Source organism: Triturus cristatus, chromosome 5_1 (assembly GCF_964204655.1).
Source record: "Triturus cristatus chromosome 5_1, aTriCri1.1, whole genome shotgun sequence".
Taxonomy (NCBI): Eukaryota; Metazoa; Chordata; class Amphibia; order Caudata; family Salamandridae; genus Triturus; species Triturus cristatus.
In genome coordinates, this window is record NC_140587.1 from 697843934 (window position 1) to 697860054 (window position 16121).

Genomic DNA, 16121 nt, shown 5'->3' on the forward strand with positions numbered 1-16121 from the left:
GCACTTGCCTCCCTCTGGGTGGCTTGTCTTCTGTGGGTGTCCTCTTTGCTTTTTTCCGGACAGGTTGTCCAGTTCTGTTTGATTGTTCCATCCCCCCCCTTTTTTCTTTGATGCAGGGATGGTTGGCTTCTGTGTGCCTTTGCTTCCCCCCAGCTGGTTTCTCTCCAGTATAGGGGCCTCTTTTTGCTCTTCTTTTTTCCCCTGTTGGGTTGGAGTCTCTGATCCCCTTGTGGTCTTCTGCGTTGGGGATTCTTTTGCCTGTCCTTTGGCCTCCTGCTCCTTTCAGGGGTTGTGGCCCTCCTTGACAGTGTAGTCTGGGGGGTGGATTGCTGTTGCTCCTCTGTTGCGTGATTGTGGCCCTTCACTGTGTGGTTTGTGGTTGCAGTCTCTCTCTCTCTCTCTCTCTCTCCTTCTCTCTCTCTCTCTCTCTCCTTCTCTCTCTCTCTCTCTCTCTCTCTCTCTCTCCTTCTCTCTCTCTCTCTCCTTCTCTCTCTCTCTCTCTCCTTCTCTCTCTCTCTCTCTCCTTCTCTCTCTCTCTCCTTCTCTCTCTCTCTCCTTCTCTCTCTCTCTCTCCTTCTCTCTCTCTCTCTCCTTCTCTCTCTCTCCTTCTCTCTCTCTCCTTCTCTCTCTCTCCTTCTCCCTCCCTCCTTCTCCCTCTCCTGTTCCGGCGCTTTCACATGCTTGTGCCTCCGAGATGGCTATCGCCTTGGCTTCCTCGGTTATTCCTCGGAGTGGTGCTCTGCCCTGCCCTGCAGTGGCTTTGCTGCTGTGGCCTTCTGGTACTTTAGTGCCAACTGGTGCTATCGCCTTGGCTTGCACAGTTGTTTCTCACAGTGATGCTCTGCTCTTTCTGTGCTATGGCTTCGCTGTTATAGCCTTCTGGTACCTTGGTGCCAGCTGGTGCTGTTCCTCATCCTTTGTTTCTCTCTGTTTTGTTTCTCAGATTTTTTCGCACACTGTTCCCATTCTCTCCTCAGTTTGGTTGTGATGGCTTCGCGTTGTGGCGCGGAAAAGTTCTCCGAAGCAAACTGACGTCAGCGCGCCGGGGTGGGGCTTGTGTGACCTCGCTGACGTCACGCCTGCGGAGGATGTCGATGTCGGGGCAGAGTCGCGTGGTGCTGCCCCCTGGCGAGCAGAGATGGTGGGACAAGAACATTTTCCGGGTCCAGTCTCACGCCTGGGGATTATTCTACGTTAAGGAAACTGCAGCTAGAATCGTCTCTACCAGATACATCGTTACCGGAGGTAAGTAACTTGTACATCTGTAAGAGACATTAGTTAGTTATAGATTTCTTTCCGCCCCACCCATCCTGCGAACTGATTTCTAGGGTTAAGGTCATCCCTTTCAGGGCCCTAGTTTCTTGGCACCAGTGGTCAGTTACTTGCATGGCTCTGCGTTCCTGGCGCGGAAAGTCGTGTACGGAACTGACGTCCGCGCGCATGGGTGGCGCCTAAGTAATCGCTGTGATGTCATCTCGGCGCTTACGACGCCAGCGACGGACGCGGAGCCGCACGACGCCACCTACGGACGCGCAGGGGGACTACTAGCAAAACTTTCCAGATCCAGTCTGACACCTGGGGATATTCTAAGGTAAGGAATATATCACTAACTAATGTCTCTTACAGATATATCGTTACACAAGTAGTAACTTGTGCGTCAGGGGAAACATCTGGAAGAGGAGAAATCAAGACAGCTGGAACACTCTTGAAGTGGGTCTCAGTGAGGCTGATGTCCCTCGACAGCTGCTTGTTCCTGGTGTGGTGAGAATCTGTACTGGACTCTCGCTGTTGGTGTTTGGAGCAGGGCGTCCTGTATCCCGGGGGTTGGTACTGCACTGCTTCTCTTGGTCCTGGTGGCTTCACACTCGGTGGGGAGACAGATCTAACCTTCCAGAGCACGAGTACCATCACCTGGACGTCTGCAGCGTTGTTTGGGCCGGGGAGCTGCAAGGCGGTGGACTGGACACTGCTGGTCGGTGCCTACGGCTTCTGGGGACTAGCTCCTGTACTCCACGGGAGACTTTTGGTGTTTGTTAAAGTGTTGACAGGCTACCTAAAGCTTTGGTAGTTCGCCAGCTTGCAGGAAGAGTCACTCGATTGTCGAGAGAGGGTGGAGGATGGCAGGATTATGCGCCAAAGTTCTGCTGCAGTTCTCGCCAGGCAGTGACTTTTCTTCGTCCTTCTGCTGTTGATCCATCAAATCTGAGTTCCTGGGTTCAGTGATGCCACCTAAATACTCAATTTAGGGGTGTTTATGAGGACTGAAAGGTAGTAGCCCATGGGCTACCTACCTTAGGGTGTCTACACTCTTTATATGACCACTTCCTTTAGGAGGTGGGCATAGCCCTGACCCTAGGAGACTAATTCTGTCCAAAACAACATGGAGGAATCTGAAAAGTGAGGTCCACATCAGCTAACCTGCCCCAGGGGTGGTGCTGGCTGAATGTTGGCACACCTCCTAATCTAACTATTTTTCTGTCTGTCTTGCTGGCGCTATAAAGTGGGGTCAGGACAGGGGGGCGGGCACCTCCACTTTCTGGAGAGGCCTGTGATTGCATAAAAGAGGCAGCAAGGCCATTGGAGCTTCCCGCTGTGGAATGTCCATCCTGTTTGGAGATGTGAACACCTCTGCCCAGAACAGTCTTTGTTCACGACCTCCGAGAGTGAAGGCTCTCACCTCAAGAGTTTGAAAGCTGTCTATGGTGGCTTTCTGGTCGGAACCAGTCAAGTCAACTCACTAGTAGTCCGTAGGTTTTCACCTCTAAGGTGCGCTCTGAATGCATTTATTAATAGAGCCAGCTCTGGCATCAGTGTTGGCTTAATTACACGAGGTGTTTGGTACCAAACACCTTGGGGTACACTGAAGCCATTGTGTAGCTGGGAAACTTGTAATCATGAGTGTCCAGCCCATGTACTCGACAAGGCTTTCTCTGGGTACAGGTAATATTTAAGTGAGAACTTAGATATCACGGGGACACACTCACGGAGGCAGATATGCCCACACATGGGTATAGTGCACCCTGCCTTCGCGCTGTAAGGCCTATCATAGGGGTAACCGTGTTTTGCTGGCATGGCACACAGGGTTATGTGCCATTTTGACTCTTCGGTTTTCTCTGCACCAAGACATGCAGGCTGCAGTGGCACTACCTGTCATATTCTCTTGACGCGCCTCAACATCGAATTGGGCTATAAATCCTGCAATTTCATTCTGAAGATAGGCTGTGGTGGGAAAATTGAATCCTCCATCCGATCAGTGTATTTCTGTCATTGCTCTCATCTTTTAAGTGGCATTACGGGTGGAATGTCGGCCATCCACCAAGTCTTAAATGGAGTCACTGTTCCCTTAAATGGGATTTGAGTGAATGCTCATCCACGTTTCTGATGCGAAGAGACAATCTAAGTAAGAACCAAGACATTGTTACACTCATATGTATGCATCACAGCTTTTCAATCATTTGTGTTCTACATAGTATAGTCAGTATCCATTTTAGAATAGCCCCTTTCTCCTTGAGCATTGTTAACAGGTTTATTGATTATAGATGTTTAACCGAAGATGGAAAAGAAAGCAGATAGCATTGTTTATCAAGGAAGACTTGGGTCAATATGAGGGTGTAGATAAAGGAGGCATAAAGAGAGTAATGGCGCAAAATCTCCTAAATCCAGAAAAAAGTACATTTACTCCTTCCAACAATTTCTTATCTCTATCTTGAGATCCACAATTTTATCAAGGAGAGTTTATGTTAAAGCAATTGACTAAAATGAGATAGATTTTCACAAAGTTATTTGCATCTGTGTACTGTAATGTGTGCTTCTTTTACAGTTTGAAACCAAAGATTGTAAGCATATTATATGAACATTAGTAATAATATGATGTGCATGACATATTATAGTAAAAGCAAAATCAGTTGACTGATAAGAAGATCACCTCATAGCAGGTTAAAACTCAGACCTAACATACTTTTGAACATCTTTTGATAGGCGCTTAACACGGAGGACTGGTCTGAAGGAGCACCAACAGAAGCAGAAAAGGATTTCTGGGAAATTGCATCTCTAGAATGCTATAACCATCTTACTGAGTGGAAGTCACTAGAGTACTGTTCAACTGTTAGCATCGACAGTGCAAAGCCACCAGATCTGAGCAAAATGTGGAGTGAACCTTTTTATCAGGTTTGTTTAACTCATATTGTACTTAAGCACTAATGTAATTTCAGTGTGTTAGTATTTGCATGCTTTTGTATTATGTACATTCTGTACTACTGGTGAAAATGGGTGCTTCACGGTGTGGGAGGCAACTTACACCAGTGGTCCCCAGTGCCACTGTCTATTCTGTTCTAATAATTGCTTAACTCTTGTACAGCTCTGTGAAGATAACTTTCTGATTGAGACTTCTAAATGCAGAGGCCTCACCGGTTGACTAGCCCCAGGTGCCAGACTAGACCTGGAAACTTTTCCATAGCTCTCCCATGCAGGTAGGGAATGCTTGGTCCATCTTGGTGCCGGAAGTGATGCTAGAGGGACATCACCGGAACCATATAATGCCCACCACTCCAAACTGTTCACAGTTCTCTTTTTTCCCCACCCACTTCTTGCAGATTTGTCTCCTCAACATGCAGTGCAGTTCTAGGGAAACGTCACTGCTGTGAAAATAAGGTTCCAAACCCTGTTGCAGTTGCACTGGAGAGCTGTCCATTTCAAATTTTCATGAGGTATGTTTGTGGTACTTGGGGTCGGAGCACAAGTCAAGGTTGTGCCATAAATGCAGCCACATGCACCCACGACCTTCAAAGAGCACAAGGCCACACTTTTTATTGCTCCCTAGATGTTGCGCTCCTCACCATCATTGAAGTCTTCCAAAGAAAAAAAAGCATAACAACGAATCCCCTCAATGCCAGTCGAAATAGAGAGATAGGTTGTCTCGACGTCCTTCACTTCCTGAGGAGTCCCCCTTGGAGAAGGAGGTCATAAACATCACTGTGTCTGAGAAGCTTCCTCTAGCAGCCGAGATGTCTCTGATGCCTTCAGTAGGGCCACCTCCTGCCACCTTGCCTCCTGTTTCCAGCACCGGGAACTGATCCACTTCACTTCACTTTCTGAGTGTCAGGATGGTGCTTTTCAGGCATTCTTCGGTCCCCTCTAGTGCGCCTTGGGGCCCCTGGGTTTGTCCAGGACTCTGTATGGGGTTCTATCTGCGGGGCTGCACTCTGTACAATAGGACCCATTGGCTTCCTCTGGTGCCAGACCGGTTTATCCTGGCTCTGAGTTCTTCTGCAGTACAGCACCCACAGGCTCCTTTGCTGATGTCTTTTCCAGTTACAGAGCCGCTCCTGGCATCACCTCAGGCATCATCAGCATCAACACTGACACCAACGTTTCCACAGAAGCTTTCCATATCAAAAGCTGATTTCCACAGGTCCAGAGGGAGGCTTAAAGACTAATATAGGAGGCCAGACACGAGTATCTAACTCAGCCTGAGCCACCGCCCCAACCTTCCTCAGACACTGCCAGCTATCTGACTTTCCAAAATGCCAGTTGGCTGGACATGTTCCCAGAGACAGAAATGGAATGTCCGGCAGGCCCTTCCCCTCATGAACTGGCATCATTCCATGCGGTGCTTAGGAAGGCAGCAGAAAACATGGAGCTTTCCTTACACACAGTGGAGGCCAAAGTAAACATTTTAACAGGGCTTCTCTTAACTACCTTCATCTACATCAGAATCGTTGTTACCGTTCAATGAAGTACTGCTTGAGCCCATTAGCACAGCATGGTATAAACTCACCTTGGGCCAGCATTTAATGGACACATCACTAGGAGATACAGGCCTGCACCAGGGGACCATGCTTTGCTATCTACTCACCTCTCACCTGAAAACCTGATAGTAAAGGCTTCATCCTGCAGGAAGCAGAATCGGGGTGTATTCTCTATGGTCCCTGCAGCAAGGGCGTCGAAAAAACTGGAGGCAGTAGGGAAAAAGTATTTTCAGTCGGTATATTGGCCCCCTCCGTGAATCCATGAAGGCAACCTGTCTCCAGGTATTTGCATGCCTTTTCGTAAATGGGGAATTTGATTGTCCCAGATCCTATGGTCACCTCTTTTGCAAGGTGTAAATGGCTGACCACGATGCATCATACCAGATTTTCAGGGACTGGACACAGCGAATTTTGTGGCCAGTACTATGGAATCCTCACTAGTCCTGAGGAGGCATGCTTGGCTTTGATCCTTTGGATTACTCAGGGACAAGCAAGCAAGCCTTATGAACTTGCCAGTCCATGGAACTTCTCCCATTGGAGAGAAGACTGAGTTTGCCTTGGAGAGATTCTAGACGGGTGAGTTATGACCTGCTCTCTTGGCCACCAGTTTCCTACCGGTACAACAGGCAGCTATGTACGTTTCAAAGATTCTTTAAGGATTTTTACTTTCAGTATTGCCAGACTTTCCAGTTGGTTCAACAGTCCAGCCAACTGCAGCGGCTATCCAGAGGCAGGCTCAGAGGAAAAGGTCCCCAGGGTCAGAAGTCCTCCTCCTCTTCCTCTCCACACCATCTGAAAAGCTGTTGTAGGTCACCCTTGAAAGAAATGTGTAGCCAGTTGGATAACCAGTATTTTCCTTTCAACAGGTCTGGATGGCCGTAATACTACACCAGTGTGTGTTTCAAAGCATAGAAAGGGGGTATATCCTCCTCCTTCCAGCAGGTTCCTCCCCACATGCCTCCCAGTCCCTTTAGTCAGAGAAGCACCTGCAGATTCTGCAGCAGGTGGTGGCAGCCCTGCTGCTGAAGGGGGCAGTGGAGTTGTCCCAGAGCAGGAAATTAGGTGAGGTGCTATGCTGGGTACTTCCTGGGTCCCACAAACAATAGTGGTCTACATCTGATCCTTGACCCCAGGCTCTTGAACTTTTACCTTCACAAAAGGTTGTAGGATGTTGTCCCTTGACTAGCAGTTTGCTTATTGCCAGATACTTCAGTTGCACAGGAGGTACCTGCATTTCTTCACTGCCCACTACTACTTTTCAGTCCTCCTGTTTGGATTAACATCAACACCTCTTGTCTTCACCAAGGTGATGGTGGTGTTTACGACCCATCTCCAAAGGTTGAAGATCTCCGTATTCGCCTACCTGGATGACTGGTTACTCAAGGTCAGCTCACTGCGAGATAGTGTTGTCATCTGCAGAAAAAAACATCCTGCGTTCGATTTGCATTTTTCCACCAACATACCGAAGTCTCACCTATAGCCTTCTCAGAACCTCCTATTTAGAGGGGAAGTACTGGACACAACATAGTTTGAGCCGTCCCCCCTTCCCCAGAGGATCTAGGCCCTTTGCAAAATGATGCTAATGTTTCAAAAGGGAATTTTATTTCCAGTTCAGTTTTTTAGCCTGCTAGATTTAGTGGCTTCCTGCAGTACTCCTCACATATACACACACTGGCTCTTGAGGGCTGTCCAGTGGGCCTTCGGTGGCAGTGGTTACAGCCTGCAGACGATCTGTCGGACACCTTTATGAACCACTAGGACTCTGTGACGGACCTCAGCTGGTGATCGGTGAAGGAGCACTTGTATCAAGGGATGTCCTAGTGTCAGGGGGACCACTAAATACTGAATTTAGGGGAGTGTAGGATGGTAGGCAATGGGCTACTTACCCCTGGGGTGACTACACCCCCAATTTGACCAGTTCCTGGGGAGAGTGGGCATAAATCTGACCCGGAGTTCCTAGTTTCAGCACATTGAAAATGGTTAAACCCTTCCTTGGCTGTCCACTTCAGGTGGCCCACCTTAGAGGTGTCCCTAGCCTGAAAGTGTGACACTCCTCCTAACTAACTAATATCCTATTCCTATGGTGGCAAGCTGGGCTATACCAGTCAGCCAGCACACTAGAGGACCAATACGTTTTCAGGGGGAACCTTTAAGGTGCCATCTTAGTGCATTTCATAATACATTTAGTACTGGCATCAGTACAAATTTATTTACGAGGCATTTGATAACAAAGACTATTGGTTTCAGTGCAGTTGGGTAACTCGTAATGACCAGTGCCCAGTACGTGTTCCTAAGATTTTTCTGCCTGATTAATTGCAATATCTAGTAATGGAACTAGTCATCACAGGGGCCTAACTGCTCATGCAGAGGGACCCCCATATATAATATAATGCACCCTGCCTTAGGACTCTAAGGCCTACTGTAGGGGTGACTTATATATAGTATATGCAGTGTACCTTGGCATTACACACAGAGAGAGTGTGCCACGTCGTGTTTTCAAAATGGTTTGCACCATTTCAAGCATCCTGCAATGGCAGGCTGCATGCAGTTATTGTGTGGGACTAGTTACTTTAGCTATTTTTTTGATGGAATCTCAATCATACCCCAGGCTACGTACTAGCATACCCGCCACCCTTCATCCAAAGGTTCTTGCAATCCATCAATATGTTTTTCTTATGTTGCACTGTTTTTCTTACGGATACATCTAATCACAGATTCCTCACCTTGCGAATACCCCCAGGTGGCAGTAAGATTCTGAAGATTTTTCTAAGCAATTCCACCACATGCGGGTAGGTGGCATTGCGCAGCTCTGCACCAATTCCATCCTGTCCCAGAAGTGTCCCTAGGGCCCCATATAGCTGCCAACTCTGTGCATTATCATAAGCTCCTTTCTTTCTTCACCTTTTGATGCAGATCCACGGCTCGTTCCCTCGAGTTCTGTTACGTGACAGAAAACATTTCGCAACAAATTTCACCAGTGTGCAAGGAACATGGCTCCCCATAAAACTATGGGTTTCATATCCTGTCTGGATTGACGCAAACAGATTCCAAGTACTGACCGGCATAAACGGCATAAGGTTTGGCTCATCGTACGACGCAGTCGTGCAACAAATGCGCTTGGATGAAACTGAAGGCCATCCGGGACCGGAAAATCTACGCAACCAAGCACCATAACAAAGCTTGGAAGGCCTGGTCCCGATCATAGTCGAAAATGCGTTCTCGGTCTTGAGGCCGCTGCTGAGAAGGATCTTAGTCATCAGGTAAGTCGAAAAAGAAGAAACACAAGAAGTCAAAATAGGATTACCCTTCTTCCCACTACTCGTATCAGAAGAAGTCCTGTGTATGTCAGGGTACGCCCACAGCAGAACAGACTCCCACATTAGTCCCAATACTGCTCGAGCTCCCAGGTCCATCTGTGATGCTGCAGCAAATTCAGTGATTCAAAGAGGTGATGCTGACAATTTTTGGTTCATCCTGACTTCGGGGCTGCCGCCGACTCCTACCCTGGCACCTATCTCAGCACCAATCCACTGTGTGTTTATGCCTGCAGTGATGGCGCCGATTCTAGAGAGCGATCCAATAGTCCTTTCGGATTTGGAAGCTAATCAATCATGACCTCGATCAAAGTCACTGCCACTTCGAACTATCTCACAGTTTTTTGATTCTGACACTCATCCTTTGCCACATAGATTTTCAGACCCGAGCCACAGGGCGATAATGATACTCATCTGTTTGAAGATGATGAGAACCTATTTCTGGACCTCCAGGAGGCCAGTGGCCTTGACTAATCTCTAGATATGGGACTTAATATCTAGTGCCAGAACCTCATAATGGCATGGATAAGCTATGGAAAAGTTTCTGGATCCAGCCTAGCTCTTGTGGATATTGAACTGTTCAGGAATCTGCTGGGTGATATTATATCCACCGTCTGTGGGCACTGTCCTCAGCACTAAAGTCTTCCCTTCCATCGATGAGAGAGCAACAGGGGCAGATTTTTACAGACAACACCACTGCTATGTGGGATTGCAAAAAGCAGGAATGGGTGGGGTTGTGTGTCCTGTACCAAGATCAGTGGCTGAGTTGTCACAGCATCTTCCTGGTCATACAATACTTGGAAGAATCATTAAACTCCAGAGTGGGCAAACTCATTAAGTGTTGCCTAGCAGATCGCAAATAGTGGCTACACTCAGAGGTGGCACGGGTCCCCTTCCAGCAAAATAGAGATACCAGTCTCGATTTTTTTGCTATTGCCGAGAATATGGAGTGTCCAAGCTTTTGCACGCTGGAGTTCTCAAGGCAGTTCTCTTTCTGAGATGCCTTTTGTTTGAACTGAAGCGCAGGACTCCTTTATGCTTTCCCACCTCTACCTCTTCAGCCCAAATTTCTCAAGAAGATCAGGAATGAAAGCGCTCAAGTCATCTTAGTGGCTCCTGATTGAGCCAGGATAGAGTGGTACCCAGAAATTCTGGTCTTGAGCATCTGTCCTCTGATCCATCTGCCTCTTCTGGAGGATCTCCTGTCACAGAGGCAAGGCAGGGTCTAGCACCCGCACCTGTACAATGTACGTCTTCATTCTTGGAGATTGGGAGGTGACAGTTCACTGCTTTCTACCTTCTCTTGGGGTAGTTTATCAATCAAGTATTTGTAGAGCGCGGCAAATCACCTGTGAGGATCACAAGGCGCTGGAGTCCCTGCCCTGCTTTCTTCGGAGTGATCTGTTTATTTGAACAGCCAGGCCTTGGTTCCTTTCCTGAATTGCTGGAACGATGGGGTGGTCCTGAGGTGCAGGGGAATGTAGTTCTAAGCTTTGTTCGCTCAGGGAGAGGAGCATCTTCTGCTGTCGCTTCGACAGATCCGGGGGGTTGTCTATGAGGGAGAGGGAGGCAGATCGTAGGTGTCATCTGGAAGAGACACGTTAGTGATAGATTCCTTATCTTAGAATATCCCCAGGCGTCAGACTGGATCCGGAAAGTTTTGCTAGCAGTACCCCTGCGCTTCAGTAGGTGGCATCCTGCGGCTCCGCGTCCGTCGCTGGCGTCGAAAGTGCTGAGATGGCATCACGGAGACCACTTAGGCGCCACCCATGCGCGCTGACGTCAGTTCTTTCTTATTTCGCGCCAGCAAGCGCAGATCCGGTTAGAGCACGTACCTTAGTCACTTTTTGACTACACTTTTGAGACTTTTGTCTCCCATATTTAGGTCTCGCCTGAGCCAGCGCATGCACACCTCTGCAAGACATTTAGTATTGGGGTTTTCAAAGTGCTACCAGACGCTTTTGCTGGCCTCAAGCTTGCGGTTACGCGCACGTGCACGCGCGCAGCCGCCATCTGCCTCCCTTCCAGCGCGATCACTTTCACGCGGCCAATGATTGTTTCTACATGCTTGTTTTTTTTTTTTTTTTATTGTGTTCCACTCCGTGAAATCGTCCTGATCTGAAGGGCCATAAATCTACGGACGGCAACAGCGCGCGATCACGATGTTGATCAGTTGCACTTTCAAGGCTGCGCGGCCGTGCCACTTCCACGGCCGCGCAGCCAATGCTTGTTGATTTGGTGACTCAGCATGATCAAACCCCTTTACGATAAGCGCGGTACACTTGATTCTGCTTTTCTCAACACATCTCCAATCTGTACCTTTTATAGTACGTTTTTCTGTATTTATTTAGTGCTAAATGTTCACAGTCAGAGCATATTACAGCAGGGTCGAAATGTTGGAGTTCCCCATAGATGAGTAACTTAGACGGCTGACCGAGAAAATTTGTTTCAATTAATTTTTTTTAACCAAAAGAGTTGTTAAGTTCTGGGGAAATCACGATCCCTTTGTGCCACTAATTGATGTGACCAGAATCACCGGATGTTCACTCGACGCCTACTCCAAGGGCGGCAGCCACATCCTCTCATGCCAAGCAGTAATGTACACTGACCAACGCGGAGCAGAAAATACAGTTTAAATGTCTTTGCCAACAGTTTTCTAGGAACCTGACATTTTTCTTACGCCCATCGTGATCCTTCCGTTCTGAAAACCTGTTTCTGTTTAAACCGATGTATACCTCTGTCTGCTGAACCACCAGATGTTCAGCACCCAGGCTCCGGAGCAATCTGCTCCGCACATTCGAGCTCAAAGCTGGAATTTACAAGAGCTTTGAAATACAATTTTTTTCTAAATACAGTAGCACTGTCCTCTAAACTGTTTTATGTTCTCGAACACCAATAGGCGATTGCAGTCATGCGAGGTTTGTGTGTGTGTGTATATGATTCGATTGATAAAACCAAACTCACTTAGATTTCTAATATAATCTGAAACTAAAAAATAGCTATGTAAAGCGACTGGACGCTGCCATCTTGAGTGTGCGTAGCTTGGGCGTGTGGGCTGTAATTATCAGAATTAAAAATACTTGGAGAATGCTCATAAAGCTGAAAAGTGAGGTGAAGTGCTATTAGGTGTCCTGTGTCCGTTTGAACTCCCTGAATCTTCTCGTGCATCTTATTTAAATCTAAATTGAGAAAGTTTATATGAGTACTCATGGGCATGATAAAGACTTCACAAAGGCTGCATCATTTTAATGTTGACGCAATTTGTTTGGTGCGTGATTTAGACTTCCCCCCTCAACCTGCTAAAAGTGAGAGCTTTTCAAACTAACCAGCTGGATAGCTGCTGTGAAGCTTACGAAGCAGGTTTGGGCTTTTCATAACAATGAGAACAATGCTTTGCATCCTGTTCAGATGTGAAAGTGCAGTGCTCGTGCCTGGTCAGCTTTTTAATGTCCTTCCTCGTGGTAGAGGGCAATCTAAGAAATGTGACAGATTTCTTTCGATCCCTTCCAGGAAAGGGTCTGCATGCCGACTACTGTCAGCATATTTTCCACGGAGTCAGATGCGATCCAATGACTTAAACAAAAGAAAAAACTACCAAAAAGCAAGTCTTGAACTAATGGGGTTATTTTTAGGGTTCATTTTTATCTACTTGACTAGGTCTCTGTTTAGTTGTCATATATTGAAGTGTTTTAAAATTCTCTTAGAATTTTTATTAAAAAACTCCTTATTTGCAAATCAAATTTAGTTCACTTTCTTCAACAACACATTCACTTTGCTTTTGACATTATTGGATGTTTTACTCATAAAATTGTACATATACATTGTTTGCACTCCTAACCAACTGCCCAAATGCTGGCAAGTCTTTGAGCTACTTAGATGCGTTCCTGGAAAAGGATAACAAATGAAAATGGAAACCGGAGGGAGGGTCACCCAACTTTAAATGTGTTAACTGGCGTGCAGTGATCGTCCAAATTGCTTCCTTGGCTCAGTAATATTTTTTTGTCTTTTGGTTTTGCGCCAACAGCCTTAAAAACATTTTCTTACCCTGCTCCCTCATTTTTTTTAACAGGCCTGCTCCGAGGTGTCATTTGACAGTTCCACTGTCAACAAAGCAGGATTTTCTCAACATTGTCGGTCCCACAATATTGAAAGCGCACCCTTCTTCAAAGCCATTGATGCCAGGGTGTATCGTGTTTCTTGGTAGCGGGTTGCATTGTATTCATCCACAATAATTATCTGACAACTTGGTCAATGCCTGTAGCTCTAGAGATCGATTTGGAGGAGAATTGTTTGGAAAACCTCACTTATGCTCCCTAAATCTCCTACCAAATTGTTAATTGAAATTCCTCACACTATCGAGATTCTGCTGGTTATGGCCTTCTCAGAAGGAAAGGGAGGGGGGATACCAGAGGTATTTCTACAAGAGGGTGTGGCAGTGCGTGAAAGAGCTAACTGAAGCCATGTGACTGCCTTACATACTTGATTATAGCCCACAAGCATCGAGCAAAAGTAATTTTTAGGTTTCGCCTACGCAGCGCGCATGCGCTACATAGGAGACCTTTAGCCGTTGTGCAACTCTTTTTCCAAGCACATACTTGTGCTTGTGGCGGCATACGCCTTGCGGGAGTGCGCAGCGGCGTGCCACTAGCACGAGTATGTGCTTTGAAAAAGAGCACACTGCACGCGCATGCAATCTGAAAGAAACACATTAGTTAGATTCGTTACCTTCGAATATCCCCAGGCGTCAGGCTGGATCCGGAAAGATTTTTCGTCAGCAATACCCTTGCGCGTCGGTAGGCGTCGTCTGCGACTCCGCGTTCGTCGTCGGCGTTGTGATCGCCGGGATGACGTTGGAGTACTTAGAAGCTGCCCTCGTGCGCTGACGTCAGTTCTTCTTTTTTCGCGCCAGTAAGCGCACATCTGGGTAGAGCATACCCTTAGTCACTTTTTGACTAACTTTTTGGGACTATTTTGGTCTATTCTTTCGAGTCGACTTAGACTCCTGGTGCCGGTAGGGATGCCCGGGTTCAAGCCGTGTGACGCCTGTCACCGACTCATTTCGGTTACCGACCCCCACCATCGGTGTCTCTACTGCCTTGGGGCCGACCATGATGACAAGTCGTGCCCCGACTGCCGGGCCTTGACCTCAAAGGCTAGGCGGGAGCGGTCCAGCAAGCTCCTCGAGATCCGGCAGTCGGCTCCGTGCCGCTCGAGGTCCTGTTCGAGGAGGAGGTCGAGAGACCGGTCGCGGAGCCGAAGTCATCACTGCTCGTCGGGTTCAAAGTCCTCGCATTCAGGTAAGTCAAGGCACAGTAAGAAGAAGTCGAAGAAGCGACACTGCTCTTCTGACTCCCTTCGCGCTACTCGGCCGAGGGTTCGAGTGGCACCAACCGCGAGGCTCCGCCGGAGCCGCAGGGGTCGCGTCCGGCCCCATACTCGCCGGTCCTGGGCCTCACGTGACTCCGAGCGAGATTCGGCACTTCCTCGTTGTCATGAGGAGTCTCGCTCTGCCGTCGAGGCCTGCCGGCGTGCCTCCGGGCCCCGCAGGTCCGACTGGGGGGCCTAGCGAGCAGGTGGTTTCGCCCCCGGCGCCGTCTTCGGACAACGCCGTCCCTAGTTTCAGCCCCGGTCCGGCGTCAGAACAGCGCCGTCTCCGGCGCCGATGAATGAGCATTTCATCTATAACCCGGCACCGTCCTTTCTACCTGTATACCAGGAGACGGATGAAGGGGAGGACTGGGATGGGTCTGAGGACCCTCTGGCACAGCAGTGCCAGTTAAGTCGGGACTGGGCAGACGAGTTGGGGGATGCCAGTGGTCTTGACACTTCGCCTGACACTGGCTTCATCTCTCCTCCTTCCGTGGCTACGGAGGAGGGTGGGACGTATTCTGTGGTGCTGCGCAGGGCTGCCGAGGCCCTTCACCTGGAGCTCCCTGCAGCGGCCGTGAGGACTAATCTCCTCACTGAGGTGCTTCAACCGCCAGTAAGCCCTTCGGAGCCTCTACTGCAGTTCAATCAGGCCCTCACCGACGTTCTGATGAGCACTTGGTCCAAGCCCTCCACAGTCTCTCCTGTGGATCGGAAAGTGGCCCGGCGCCACCGCCCTGCTCCGGGCGACCCCAGCTTTGTCGGTACACCCCACCCCTGTCCCACCTTCCCGTCTGCTCCTCCGGATCGGGAATGTGAGAAGTTGGCCTGATATATGATGTCACTAGTTATAGTGTACACCTTGTATCAGTCCAAACAACCCTTATGGTGATTGGTTGTAAAGTCAACCTTATAGACCAGCTATCCTAGTGGTAGCATGGACAAGAGCAGTCTTAGGCTAAACTGTGTATGGCATGTGAAGCCAGCTGTTATACCATTATAATCCCTTGAATACCAAATGAAAGGACACCACACCAGATATATATAAAATTAGAATGTATTTATTCTAACATATACCCTCAGCACTCTTTATGAGTTCAGAGGTCTAAGCACAACAATTTCTTAAGTAGCATACGTTAAGTTACACAGGAAAAATACAGTTGGGCCCAGGGGCCACGCGAACCATATACTAAGAAAGTGGTATAAGTACCACGTCACGAACAGGGAGTAGGCCTAGGGAATCGCTGGGGCTACACTACCCTACCAATAGTTAGGAAGTGGGAGGCCCACGGGAAGCGTGTGCAGTGTGGAAACACACACGCGAGTTACATTAAAGTCAATGGGAATGTAGCAATTAGAAATAGGAAGAATAAGGACACTTCCGAAGTAACTAGGAGGAAGCAACTAAAGACTTAGACACTTGGATAGTCAATATTCACTGGAGCACCGGAGTACTCGCGTTACCTCACCCACAGGAGACGGGTGCATAGGTGTGAAGATGTGTCGGGTGTCGTCGCTGGATCCTATGCATGCCTGAAGAACAGATGCTGGCAGGCGGCCAGGAGGAAGATGTCCGGTGGATCCAAGGATGGATCTTGAAGGAAGAACACCTGCAAGCAGAGGGGACAAAGTCTGGGTCACTAGCCAGTGACTGTGTGGAACCAGGAAGGAACCAGGCGATGTCGTGCAGAAC

At 48.3% G+C, this 16121-nt stretch overlaps 1 protein-coding gene across 3 annotated transcripts in view; it reads left to right on the plus strand.

Moving 5' to 3' along the window:
• The window catches only part of PRKDC (protein kinase, DNA-activated, catalytic subunit), a 2754228-nt gene that overhangs the window by 1741636 nt on the left and 996471 nt on the right, over window positions 1–16121 (plus strand). For all 3 annotated transcript variants that reach the window (XM_085605657.1, XM_085605658.1, XM_085605659.1), the window contains one exon: window positions 3979–4167. In XM_085605657.1, the coding sequence (XP_085461783.1) occupies window positions 3979–4167 (189 nt within the window). The remainder of the gene's footprint in view (window positions 1–3978; window positions 4168–16121) is intronic.